The sequence below is a fragment of the Heterodontus francisci genome, chromosome 34, assembly GCF_036365525.1.
Source record: "Heterodontus francisci isolate sHetFra1 chromosome 34, sHetFra1.hap1, whole genome shotgun sequence".
Classification (NCBI taxonomy): domain Eukaryota; kingdom Metazoa; phylum Chordata; class Chondrichthyes; order Heterodontiformes; family Heterodontidae; genus Heterodontus; species Heterodontus francisci.
The window spans coordinates 11,473,070-11,486,197 of record NC_090404.1 but is presented as its reverse complement, the minus strand read 5'-3'; the positions used below and the strand labels follow the sequence as shown (position 1 = coordinate 11,486,197).

Here is a 13,128-nt window from a genome sequence, read left to right as displayed (position 1 = left end):
AGTGGCAGAAACTCTCATTGCATTTCAAAATGACTTGGATATTTACTTGAGCTGCTGTAAGCAACAGAATTATGAATCAAAAACTGGCAAGTGGCATTAGGCTGAATAACTTTTTCAGCCAGAACAGATATGATGGGCTGAATGGCCTCCATATGTGCTGTAAAATTCTATGATTCTGTGATGACAAGTGGTCCTTGTGTTTTTATCCAAGACAGGCCTCAGCCCAGTCATTTGCTCCAAGTGTTGATGTGACGGTTCAAGCTAAGAGGTGCCAGGTATCTGGAGCAGCAGGAGCAGGGAATTAAATCTAAATGTCAGTAAGTATCGATATAGTTTATCTGCATCTAGTTCTATTTTAATAACTTCTGCTGAATGTGGCCCTCATCCAGTGCCAAGATATTGGCTCAGACCCACCATGGAAAATGAGTTTAACACCCCTGAGATAGACGATGTCAACTGGATCCTCAATATCTCAGTAACCTCCTCCAGCCTCACAACCCTCCATGTAAATACAAGTTGTTGTTGTTGTTGGATTACACCCCGAGATAGACAATGTCAACCGGATTCCCCTCATCCACCAACACAGCAACTTCTTCACAAAACACAAACAAGTTTGTAAGACACAATCTTCTTTTCCGGAAGCCATGTTGAGTATCTCTAATGGCTCCTTCTCTTCCCCAGTGATCAGAAACAGCATCTCTTCGGATCCCTTCAAGCATCTTCCCTGTGATCGAGCTCACACTGATGGGCCTGTAGTTCCCTGGCTCTGATTTGTCCCCGATTTGGAAAATGGGAACTATGTGAGTTACCTTCCAATCTCGGGGAACGATCCCTGATTCTATTGAGCTGTTGAAGAGGGGCTCACAGAGCACCCGTCCCAAATCTTTAAACACCCTTGGGTGGATATCATCTGGACCTGGAGCACCACCTAGTTTGAGATTTCCTATTTTATCCAGGATGACAATCCCTTTCTATTTTAATATTTATGATGTTCTTGTTGACAGCACATCCCACAGCTGGAATCTGAGCATCATCCACAGGAGTGCAGACTGATGTGAAATAGTCATTTAACAGCTCTGTCATAGCCTGGCAATCTGTTTCAATCTGTCCTAAACTGTCTCTCAGTGGCTCGAAACTATCTTCTCATTCCTGACATAGATGCTGTTATTACCACAATTGTGCACCATCTTCTTTTCCAACAATCTCTTAGCGTCTGTAGGGCTGCTCTTGTCTCCCTCAATTGTGGGTGATATTTGTCCCTATTCTCCTGGAAACTGATCCAAACTGGGTTCAATGTAAGGCAGTTTGGGATGTCAGGAATCATTCACACCTAGACCTAAACTGACACATCGAACTCCAGACAGATTCCTCTGATTCCTCCCTTATATTTATCAGGATACTGAAACCCAGCTTTCTTACAGTCCACTCCTGGAGGCCCCACTCCCTGAACGTACAACCTTCAGCAGGGTCAGTGGTGGAGTTCCACAGCGAGAGTGATCCCAGAGTAACTGTCGGGATCGCACCCCTATGGGTGTTCTAGGTTGTGTATTGTTAGTTATCCTGGTGTCAAACACTCACATCAATAAAACAGGGAATTCCTGGAAACACTCTGCAGGTCCTTCGTTATCTGGAGATCAAATGTCTGTTGTATAATTGTACAAGCAGCTGTGAACTCCTTCATCTGCTATTTTAATGTAGACTTTAACCAGCTTATTTTAAACAGGTTCATTTTAAATGACTTAAACACTTGTGTTAAAATGGTAAACTCAGGATCATCAAACATATTAAATCTTTGTAGAATAATTATCATAGTCATTTTTAGACTGGAAACATAAACCTGCTGTTTCACTTTCAGTCAGGAACAGATCACAGTTTTACACCAATCTCTGATTTGACAGCACATTTCCAGCATTCACTGTTGTTCTTCCTGACTCGAAACACAGTTGTAAAGGAGCCTTCTGTTCCATGCCTATGAGCTCTGAACCACGGAAGAGAGCGACTGGGACATTCAGGTAGAAAAGACAAAAATTTACAACAATGTGTTTAACACAAAGCTGATTTATTTAAAATCTGTCCAGAATATTAAACTTCAGCCCAGTTAGAGCTGTTATTAACATCAGCAGAAACAAACCCCAACTATCAGAATAGAAACGTAGAAAATTGATAGCACAGGACGCCACCGTATCTGTGCTGGCCGAAAAAGAGCTATCCAGCCTAATCCCACTTTCCAGCTCTTAGCCTGTAGCCCTGCAGTTTACCAGCAGTTCAAGTGCACATCCAAGTGTTTTTTTTTTATAAATATGATGAGGGTTTCTTACTCTATCACCATTTCAGGCAGTAACTTCCAGACCCTCACCAACCTCTGGGTGAAATAATTTCCCCAATTCCCTCCAATGCTTCTGCCAATTACTTTAAATCTATGTCCCCTTTGCTAAGCGCAACAGGTCCATTGTAACCACTCTGACTAGGCCCCTCATAATTTTATATACTTCAATTAAATCTACATACAAATTAGGAGTAGGTCAGTCGGCCCCTCGAGCCTGCTCCGCCATTCATTAAGTTCATGGCTGAACTCATTACTCCACATTTTCACCTACCCCCAATAACCTTCCACCCCCTTGCTCATCGAGAATCCATCTAACTCGGCCTTAAAAATATTCAAAGATCTGCTTCCACGGCCTTTTCAGGAAGAGAATTCCAAAGACTCACGACCCTCAGAGAGAAAAAAATTCTCCTCATTTCTGATTTAAATGGGCGACCCCTTATTTTTAAACAGTGACCTCTGGTTCTAGATTCGCCCACAAGGGGAAACATCCTTTCCACATCCACCTTGTCAAGACCCCTCAGGATCTTGTATGTTTCAATTAAGTCGCCTCTTACTCTTCTAAATTCTAGCGGATACAAGCCTGGCCTGTCCAATCTTTCCTCATTAGACAGCTCACCCATTCCAGGGATTAGTCTTGTAAAACCTTCTCTGTACTGCCTCCAATGCATTTATATCCTTCCTTAAATAAGGAGACCAGTACTGTACACAGTACTCCAGATGTGGTCTCACCAATGCCCGGTGTAGCTGAAGCATAACCTCCCTACTTTTGTATTCAATTCCCCTCGCGATAAACGATAACATTCTATTAGCTTTCCTAATTATGTGCTGTACCTGCATACTAACCTTTTGCGATTCATGCACTAGGACCCAGATCCCTCTGCATCTCAGGGCTCTGCGATCTCCCACCATTTAGATAATATGCTTCTTTGTTATTCTTCCTGCCAAAATGGACAACTTTGCATTTTCCCACATTATACTCCATCTGCCAGATTTTTGCCCACTCACTTAACCTATCTATATCTGTAGCCTCCTTATGTCCTCTTCACAACCTACTTTCCTACCTATCTTTGTGTCATCAGAAAATTTCAGTCCCTTCATCTAAGTCATTTATATAAATTGTAAGAAAGTTGAGGCCCCAGCACAGGGCCCTGAGGTACACCCCTTGTTACATCTTGCCAACCAGAAAATGACCCAATTGTGGCTACTCTGTTTCCTGTTAGCTAGCCAATCTTCTATCCATGCCAATGTGTTACCCCTTACACAATGAGCTTTTATTGTTTGCAATAACCTTTGATGTGGCACCTAATCAAATGCCTTCTGGAAATCTAAGTACAATACATCCATCGGTTCCCATTTATCCACAGCACATGTAACTCCCTCAAAGAACTCCAATAAATTGGTTCAACATGATTTCCCTTTCACAAAACCATGTTGACTCTGTCTGATTACCATCAATTTTTCTAAGTGCCCTGCTATAACGTGTTTAATAATAGCTTTTAACATTTTCCTTAAAACAAATGTTAAGCTAACTGGCCTGTAGTTTCCTGCTTTCTGTCTCCCTCCCTTTTTGAATAAAAGAGTTACATTCGCTATTTTCCAGTCTAGCGGAACCTTCCCCGAATCGAGGGAATTTTGGAAAATTAAATCTAACGCATCAACTATCTCACTAGCTACTTCTTTTAAGACCCTAGGGTGAAGTCCATCAGGACCCAGGGACTTGTCAGCCCGCAGCTCCAACAATTTGTTCAGTGCCACTTCCCTGGTGATTGTAATTTTCTTGAGTTCCTCCCTCCCTTCCATTTCCTGACATACAGCTAATTCTGGAAAGTTACTTGTATCCTCTATTGTGAAGACCGATGCAAAATACCTGTTCAATTCATCTGACATCTCCTTATTATCCATTATTAATTCCCCAGACTCTCTTTCTATAGGACCAATGCTCACTTTGTTAACTCTTTTCTTTTTTAAATATCTACAGAAACTCTTACTATCTGTCTTTACATTTCTAGCTTTCTCTCGTACTCTAATTTTACCTTCCTTATCAATCTTTGTCAAACTTTGCTGTTTTTTAGATTCTGTCCAATCTTCTGACCTGCCACCCATACCTGCGCAATTATAAGCGTTTTCTTTAAGTTTGATACTATCTTTAACTGTTTTAGTTAGCCACGGATGACGCCCCCTGCCCTCGGAATTTTTCAATCTCGTTGAAATACATCTATTCTGTGTATTCTGAAATATCCCCTTAAATATCTGCCACTGCATCTCTATTGACCTATTCCTTAACCTAATTTGCCAGTTTATTTTAGCAAGCTCTGCTTTCATACCCTCATAATTGCCCTAATTTAAGTTTAAAATACTAGTCTAACCCACTCCTCTCTCCCTCAAGCTGAATGTAAAATTCAGTCATATTATGATCACTACTACCTAGGAGCGCCTAAACTATGAGGTCATTAATTAATCCTATCTTGTTGCACAATACCAGGTCTAGTATAACCTGCTCTCTGGTTGGCTCCAGAATGTACTGTTCCAAGAAATTATCCTGAAAACATTCTATGTACATATCAATGCTACTTCTGCCCTTCCATTTCCTGACTTACAGCTAATTCTGGGATGTTACTTGTATCCTCTATTGTGAAGACCAATGCAAAATACCTGTTCAATTTATCTGCCATCTCCTTATTATCCATTACTTCCCCAGACTCACTTTCTATAGGACCAACATTCACTTTGTTAACTCTGTTCTTTTAAAAATATTTATAGAAAGTCTTACTCTGTCTTTATATTTCTAGGTAGCTTTCTCTTGTACTCGAATATGTAAGTTAAAATCCCCCATGATTATCGCCGTATCTTTCTGACAAGCTGCCATTATTTTTTCCTTTATACCCCGTCCTACAGTGTGGTTAATGTTAGGTGGCCTGTACACCACTCCCACAAGTGACTTCTTGCCTTTATGATTTCTCATCTCTACCCAAACTGCTTCTATGTCCTGATTTCCTGAACTTCGGTCATCCCTCTCTATTGTACTAATACCATCATTAATTAACAGAGCCACCCCTCTGCCTTTTCCTAGCTTGCTGTCCTTCCTAAATGCCATTTATCCTTCAATATTCAGGTCCCAATCTATGTCGTCCTGTAGCCATGTCTCTATAATGGCTAGCAGATTGTACTTATTTATTTCTATTTGTGCTCTCTGTTCATCTGTTTTGTTTCGAATGCTACGTGCATTCATAGGACATAGAACAGTACAGGCCCTTCGGCCCACGATGTTGTGCCGAACCTTTAACCTACTCTAGGATCAAACTATCTACATACCCTTCATACTACTATCATCCATGTACCTATCCAAGAGTCGCTTAAATGTCCCTAATGTATCTGCTTCTACGATCACCGCTGGCAGTGCATTCCACACACCCACCACTCTGTGTAAAGAACCGACCTCTGACATCTCCCCGAAACCTTCCTCCAATCACCTTAAAATTATGCCCCCTGGTGATAGCCCTTTCCACCCTGGGAAAAAGTCTCTGGCTATCCACTCTATCTATGCCCCTCATCATCTTGTACCCCTCTATCAAGTCACCTCTCATCCTTCTTCGCTCCAATGAGAAAAGCCCTAGCTCCCTCAACTTTTCTTCGTAAGACATGCCCTCCAGTCCAGGCAGCATCCTGGTAAATCTCCTTTGCACCCTCTCTAAAGCTTCCACATCCTTCCTATAATGAGGCAACCAGAACTGAACACAATATTCCAAGTGTGGTCTAACCAGGGCTTTACAGAGCTGCAGCATAACCTCGCAGCTCTTAAACTCAATCCCCCTGTTAATGAAAGCCTACACCCCATACGCCTTAACAACCCTATCAACTTGGGTGGCAACTTTGAGCGATCTATGGACATGGACCCCAAGATCCCTCTGTTCCTCCACACTACCAAGAATCCTGTCTTTAAGCCTGTATTCCGCATTCAAATTCGACCTTCCAAAATGAATCACTTCACACTTTTCCAGGTTGAACTCCATCTGCCACTTCTCAGCCCAGCTCTGCATCCTGTCTATGTCCCGTTGCAACCTACAACAGCCTTCCACACTATCCACAACTCCAGCAACCTTCGTGTCATCGGCAAACTTGCTAACCCAGCCTTCCACTTCCTCATCCAAGTCATTTATTAAAATCACAAAGAGCAGAGGTCCCAGAACAGATCCCTGCGGAACACCACTGGTCGCCGAGCTCCAGGCTGAATACTTTCCTTCTACTACCACCCTCTGACTTCTATGGACCAGCCAATTCTGTATCCAGACAGCCAACTTTCCCTGTATCCCATGCCTCCTTACTTTCTGAATGAGCCTACCATGGGGAACCTTATCAAACGCCTTGCTAAAATCCATATACACCACATCCACTGCAATCCACATTCAGATACGGAGCCTTTAGTTTTGTCCTTTTATTATTTTTGTAACTTCTAGCCTTATCTGTTGATTTACTCTTAGATTTGTATGCTCTGTCCCTTCCGGTCACAGTCTGTTTATCATTTCCCGTATTAATACCTTTCTCTCTACTCCCAAATTAGATCTCTTGCCCCCATCATTCAGTTTAAAACCGTCTCTACTTCCCTAGTTTGCGGCTCGCTAGAACACCGGCCCCAGCATATTTCAGGTGTAGACCATCCCAATGGTACAGCCACCACTTTCCCCAGTACTGGAGCCAAGGCCCCACGAACCAGAACCCACTTCTACCACACCAGTCTTTGAGCCATTCATTAATTTCTCTAATCTTATTTGCCCTATGCCAATTTGCATGTGGCTCAGATCATAATCCGGAGATTATTACCTTTGAGGTTCTGCTTCTTAGTTTAGTGCCTCATTCCTCATACTGACTATGCAGAACCTCTTTCCTTGTCCTGTCATGTCGTTGGTACCTACATGGACCACGACGACTGGTTCCTCTCCAGCCCTGAGCAGATGTCCCGAAATCTGGCACCGGGCAGGCAACACAACTGTCGCTCTTTGCTGCAGAGAACAGTGTCAATCCCCCTCACTATACTGTCCCCACTACCACTACATTCCTTTTTTCTCCCTCCATTTGAATGGCTTCCGGCACCATGGTGCCATGGTCAGGTTGCTCATCCACCCTGCAGCCCCCACTCTCATCCAAACAAGCTGAAAGAACCGCAAACCTGTTGGACAATCGCAAAGTCTGAGGCTCCTGCACTCCCGCCCTCTGGGTCCCCTTACCTGCCTCAGCTGCAGCCACACTCTCCTGTCCCTGACCACTGACCTAATCAGAAGACTCTATCCGAAGGGGTGTTACCACCTCCTGGTACAAAGTGTCCAGGTAATTTTCCTCCTTCCTGATGAATCGCAGCGTCTGCAGATCGGACTCCAGTTCAATGACTCTGAGCCGAAGCTCTTCGAGCCACAAACACTTCCTGCAGACGTGTTTGCACTGGATCACACTGACATCCAGGAGCTCCCACATGCTGCAGCCATGACACATCACCTGTCCTGCCATTCATAGAGGATAGAGGACAGGAGACAGAAGATGGGCCAGGGGACAGAGGACAGAACAGACGATAGGATAGAGCCTCTCCCCGCTCTCGTTTTGAACTGAAGCCTCTCCCACTTTCCGCGCTCTTTTTGAACTGAAGCCTCTCCCCGCTTTCCGCGCTATGTTCGAACTTAAGCCTCTTCCCGCTTTCCGCGCTATTTTCGAACTGAAGCCTCTCCCCGCTCTTTTCGAACTGAAGCCTCTCCCCGCTCTTTTGGGAGTGGAGCCTCTCCCCGCTCTTTTGGGAGTGGAGCCTCTCCCCGCTCTTTTGGGAGTGGAGCCTCTCCCCGCTCTTTTGGGAGTGGAGCCTCTCCCCGCTCTTTTGGGAGTGGAGCCTCTCCCCGCTCTTTTGGGAGTGGAGCCTCTCCCCGCTCTTTTGGGAGTGGAGCCTCTCCCCGCTCTTTTGGGAGTGGAGCCTCTCCCCGCTCTTTTCGAACTGAAGCCTCTCCCCGCTCTTTTCGAACTGAAGCCTCTCCCCGCTCTTTTGGGAGTGGAGCCTCTCCCCGCTCTTTTGGGAGTGAAGCCTCTCCCCGCTCTTTTGGGAGTGAAGCCTCTCCCCGCTCTTTTGGGAGTGAAGCCTCTCCCCGCTCTTTTGGGAGTGAAGCCTCTCCCCGCTCTTTTGGGAGTGAAGCCTCTCCCCGCTCTTTTCGGACTGTAGCCTCTCCCCGCTCTTTTGGGAGTGGAGCCTCGCCCCGCTCTTTTGGGAGTGGAGCCTCTCCCCGCTCTTTTGGGAGTGGAGCCTCTCCCCGCTCTTTTGGGAGTGGAGCCTCTCCCCGCTCTTTTGGGAGTGGAGCCTCTCCCCGCTCTTTTGGGAGTGGAGCCTCTCCCCGCTCTTTTGGGAGTGGAGCCTCTCCCCGCTCTTTTGGGAGTGGAGCCTCTCCCCGCTCTTTTGGGAGTGGAGCCTCTCCCCGCTCTTTTGGGAGTGGAGCCTCTCCCCGCTCTTTTGGGAGTGGAGCCTCTCCCCGCTCTTTTGGGAGTGAAGCCTCTCCCCGCTCTTTTGGGAGTGAAGCCTCTCCCCGCTCTTTTGGGAGTGAAGCCTCTCCCCGCTCTTTTGGGAGTGAAGCCTCTCCCCGCTCTTTTGGGAGTGAAGCCTCTCCCCGCTCTTTTGGAAGTGAAGCCTCTCCCCGCTCTTTTTGAAGTGAAGCCTCTGCCCGCATTCTGTGCTCTTTTTAAAGTTAACCCTCTCCCCGCTCTTTGCGCTCTTTTTGAAGTGGAGCCTCTCCCCCCTCTTTTTGAATCTCCCCTCGGCCTCCTCTGTTCCAAAGAAATCAACCCCAGCCTATCCAATCTTTCCTCATAATTAAAATTCTCCATTCCTGGCACATGTTCTGTAAATCTCCTCTGCATCCTCTCCATTGTGATCATATCTTTCCTGTAATGCAGTGAGCATAACTGTATGCAGTACTCTAGCTGTGGTCTAACTAGTGTTTTATTCAGGTCTCGCACAACTTCCCTGCTCTTGTAGTAAAAACAGAAAATGCTGAAAGTGCTCAGCAGGTCTGACAGCATTATCTCACACTTGTCCAGAATGAACTCTATTTACTGCTTTTTTGCTCACTTGACCAGTCCATTGATATCTTCCTGCAGTCTACAGCTTTCTTCCTCAATATCAACCACAAGGCTGCAAACGTCTTCATCATACCCCCTATGTTAAAGTTTAAATCATTGATATATACTGACATTGATATTGCTATAGTACTGAACCATGCAGAACCTCACTGGAAATTGCCTCCCTGTCACAAAAACATCTCTTGACCATTACCCTTTGCTTCCTGCTCCTCCAGCTGACGATAATTCCTGTGGTTGTCCAGGACATGAAGTGTCTTTGAGTTCCCACATGGAACCAGGATGTATACTCCACTGGACTGAGATGCCCTCCCTTTATTTATTAGAGCATTAATTAACTTCACCAAAAATAAACTTAAGATTTAAACAAATAAAGACTCATCAGCTCATCACCAGTCAGTCCTTTGTGCTGATGTCACTTTATTTGACGGAGTTAAATGTTTCACTTAACTATTATCTGTATATCTCAGATTTTAATTTACTGAAAAATTCAGAACCCGTTATTGTTACTATCACTTGTTATTTCACTTTATCCCCTAGATCTGATTAATTGAACACTGATTGTAATTATATGGTAAATTAGCAAATTGGCTTTAGTTTTATGCTAATCAGTTAATCTAGTCTTACTCTATAGTTGATTAATGTGGAGATCAGACCTGTACACAGTTCTCCAGCTGTCGGGTGTCTAACTGTTTATAGATTTCTAGCATAATCTCCCTGCTCTTATACTAATAAAGGAAAACATCCCGTATGCCTTTTGACCACCTTATCTACCTGTCCCCAGATACCTGAATGTAGCAGGACATGCACTCCAAGGTCCTTCTGTTCCTCTACGTTTTGCAGGATCCCACCATTCACTGTGCATTCCCTTGCCTTATTTGCACTCCCCAAATGCATTACCTCACACTGCTCCATGATGATTCCATTTGCCAATTTTCTGCCCACCTGACCAGTCCATTGATAGCTTCCTGCAGTCTGCAGCTTTCTTCCTTATCAACCACACAACCAATTTTTGGATCATTTGCAAACTTCATTGCCATGACCCCTACATTTAAGTCTAAATCATTGATATGTACCATGAAAAACAATCAGCCTAGTGCAGAGCCCTGTGGAAACCCAACTGGAAACAGGCTTCCAGTCAGGAGTCAGTTCTGGATGCGATTAACAGTAGCAACAACAGCAGAATCCAATCCCTGCAGTCACTTGTGAACTCGCTGGTGTCTCAGAAGGTGGGATGACCGAGTGAAGCCCTTCCCACACACTGAACAGGTGAACGGCTTCTCCCCAGTGTGAACCTGCTGGTGTCTCAGAAGCTCAGATGAATCCCTGTATTTCCGTCCACACTCAGTGCAGGGGAACGGCCTCTCCCCAGTGTGAAATCGCTGGTGTCTCTGAAGATGGGATGACTGAGTATATTCCTTCCCACATTCAGAACAGGTGAATGGCCTCTCCCCAGTGTGTATTCGCTGGTGTCTCTGAAGGTGGGATGACCGAGTGAATTGCTTCCCACACTCCGAGCAGGTGAACGGCCTCTCCCCAGTGTGAGTACGTTGGTGTTGCAGCACCTCGTTTTTACTTTTAAATCTCTTCTCACAGTCAGAACATTTAAAAGGTCTCTCATCAGTGTGAACAAGTTGGTGTGCCAGGAGGTTGGACGACTGAGTGAATCCCTTCCCACACAGAGTGCAGGTGAATGGCCTCTCCCCGGTGTGAACTCGCTGGTGTGTCAGTAGGGTGCATGGATTCATGAATCCTTTTGCACAAATGGAGCAGGTGAATGGCCGCTTCCCAGTGTGAGTACGTTGATGTTGCAGCAGCTCATTTTTACTTTTAAATCTCTTCTCGCAGTCAGAACATTTAAAAGGTTTCTTATCTGTGTGAATAAGTTGGTGTCTCAGGAGGTGGGACGATCGAATGAATCCCTTCCCACACACGAAGCAGGTGAACGGCCTCTCCCCAGTGTGACTGTGTCGATGAGTTTCCAGCTGGGATGGGTAATTGAATCCCTTCCCACAGTCTTCACATTTCCATGGTTTGTCCATGGTGTGGGTGTCCTTGTGTTTCTTCAGGTCGGACAATCAGTTGAAGCCTCATCCACACACAGAACACGAGTACAGCTTTTCCCTCTTGTGAATGGTGTGATGGTTCTTCAGGCTGTGTAACTGGTTAAAGCTCTTTCCAGAGTCAGTGCACTGGAACACTCTCACTTGGTGTGTGTGTCTCAGTACTTTTCCAGCCACACTGATGTATGAAATCTTTTCCTGCAGAAAGAACAAACAAACATTTCTCCTTCCACATTCAAAGGCTGATGATATTCAGGTACTGATGAATCAAGTGACTGTCAGATCTTGACGAGATGTTTTGTTTGAGTTTCTCGTCTGCAAATCCTCCCTTCAAAACTCCTGTGAAAGGAAATTGTATACAATGACATAGAATACACACTACACAAACAGGCCATTCTGTCCAAATAGTCTGTGCTTATACACCTGGTACTTATACATGTGTCTGCTCCCATTCTATATTCCACATTTCAGCCTTTCAGCAGACCTTTTTGCTCTCATACTTTCATCCAGTTTCCTTTTGAAAGCATCTCAACTATTTGCCTCAACCACTTCCACATTCTACCCACTCTCTGAGTAAAGAAATCTCTCCTTATTTCCCTATTGGATTTATCAGTAACTGTATTCATGGCCCCTGGATTTGGATTCACTCACAAGTGGAAACATTCTCTCCACATCTACTCTGTCCAACCCATTGATCATTTTAAAGAACTCTATCATGTCACCGCTAAATCTTCTGTTTTCGGAATATAAAAGCTCCAGCCTGTTCAATCTTTCCCAATCGCTGTAATCTCTCAGTTTACTGAATCCATCACTGTCCCTCACCAAGACTTGTACAGGATGGCGGCCAGTGACCCCGCTCCCCCGGGTCTGTCACCGCGGGGTAAACCTGTAGCCTCTTATTCGGGGCCTCAGGCCTACCCCCGGGTGTTTATGAAGCTTCCCAGCCCACTCACGGCTCCAGTTCCTCCCCTGCGTCCACAATCTCCTCCCGCCTCCCGAGCCGTCTCAGTCCAACTCTCACCCGCTGCAACAGCATCTCCAGCACTCCGATCAAAATGACACTGCGCATGCTCCAGATACAGCTCAGCACTGCGCCTGCGCGCTGGTCTCCTGTATTGCGAATAGGGCAGATTTACCAAATAAAAAGCAAAATATTGCAGATGCTGGAAATCTGAAATAAAAACAGAAAGTGCTGGAAATATTCAGCAGGTCAGGCAGCATCTGTCGAGAGAGAAGCAGAGATAACACTGCGACCTTTCTTCAGAACAGATTAGGGCAGATTCACCTCCGCGTAGAATGGTGGGTAATAGCCCCGCCATTGTAAGTCCTCGTGGCAGACACAGAGATATCGGTCATTTTTGTAATGAGAGACAAATGGGTACAAGTGAACCAACATTATAATTAAAATATACCTGCATAATATTTTGGCGGCGAGGAACGAAAAGGAAGGTCCATCCCCCAGCCTGCAAAAGGTATTTTTTTCACAGTGAAATGTTCTTCTCAGGCGTGGTGTCCATCTTTCTATGGGGCAGTGGCGCTTCATTTCGCCTGGCTTAATGGCGTTGGAGGAGTTTTGCCACTAACAAAGATGGCGACGATGACGTCGGAGGATCGAGTCCAGAACGCAACCGGTGCGCG

At 45.3% G+C, this 13,128-nt stretch overlaps 1 protein-coding gene across 1 annotated transcript; it reads right to left on the bottom strand.

Moving 5' to 3' along the window:
- Positions 1-9,059: 9,059 nt before the first annotated feature.
- Positions 9,060-12,466, bottom strand: LOC137348498 (zinc finger protein 436-like). Its single transcript, XM_068013801.1, has 2 exons — positions 12,444-12,466; positions 9,060-11,829 (listed from the first exon to the last, which is right to left on the bottom strand). The coding sequence occupies exon 2, from the start codon at positions 11,467-11,469 to the stop codon at positions 10,627-10,629; it is 843 nt and encodes a 280-aa protein (XP_067869902.1). The 5' UTR covers positions 11,470-11,829; positions 12,444-12,466; the 3' UTR covers positions 9,060-10,626.
- Between the last annotated feature and the right edge of the window lie 662 nt (positions 12,467-13,128).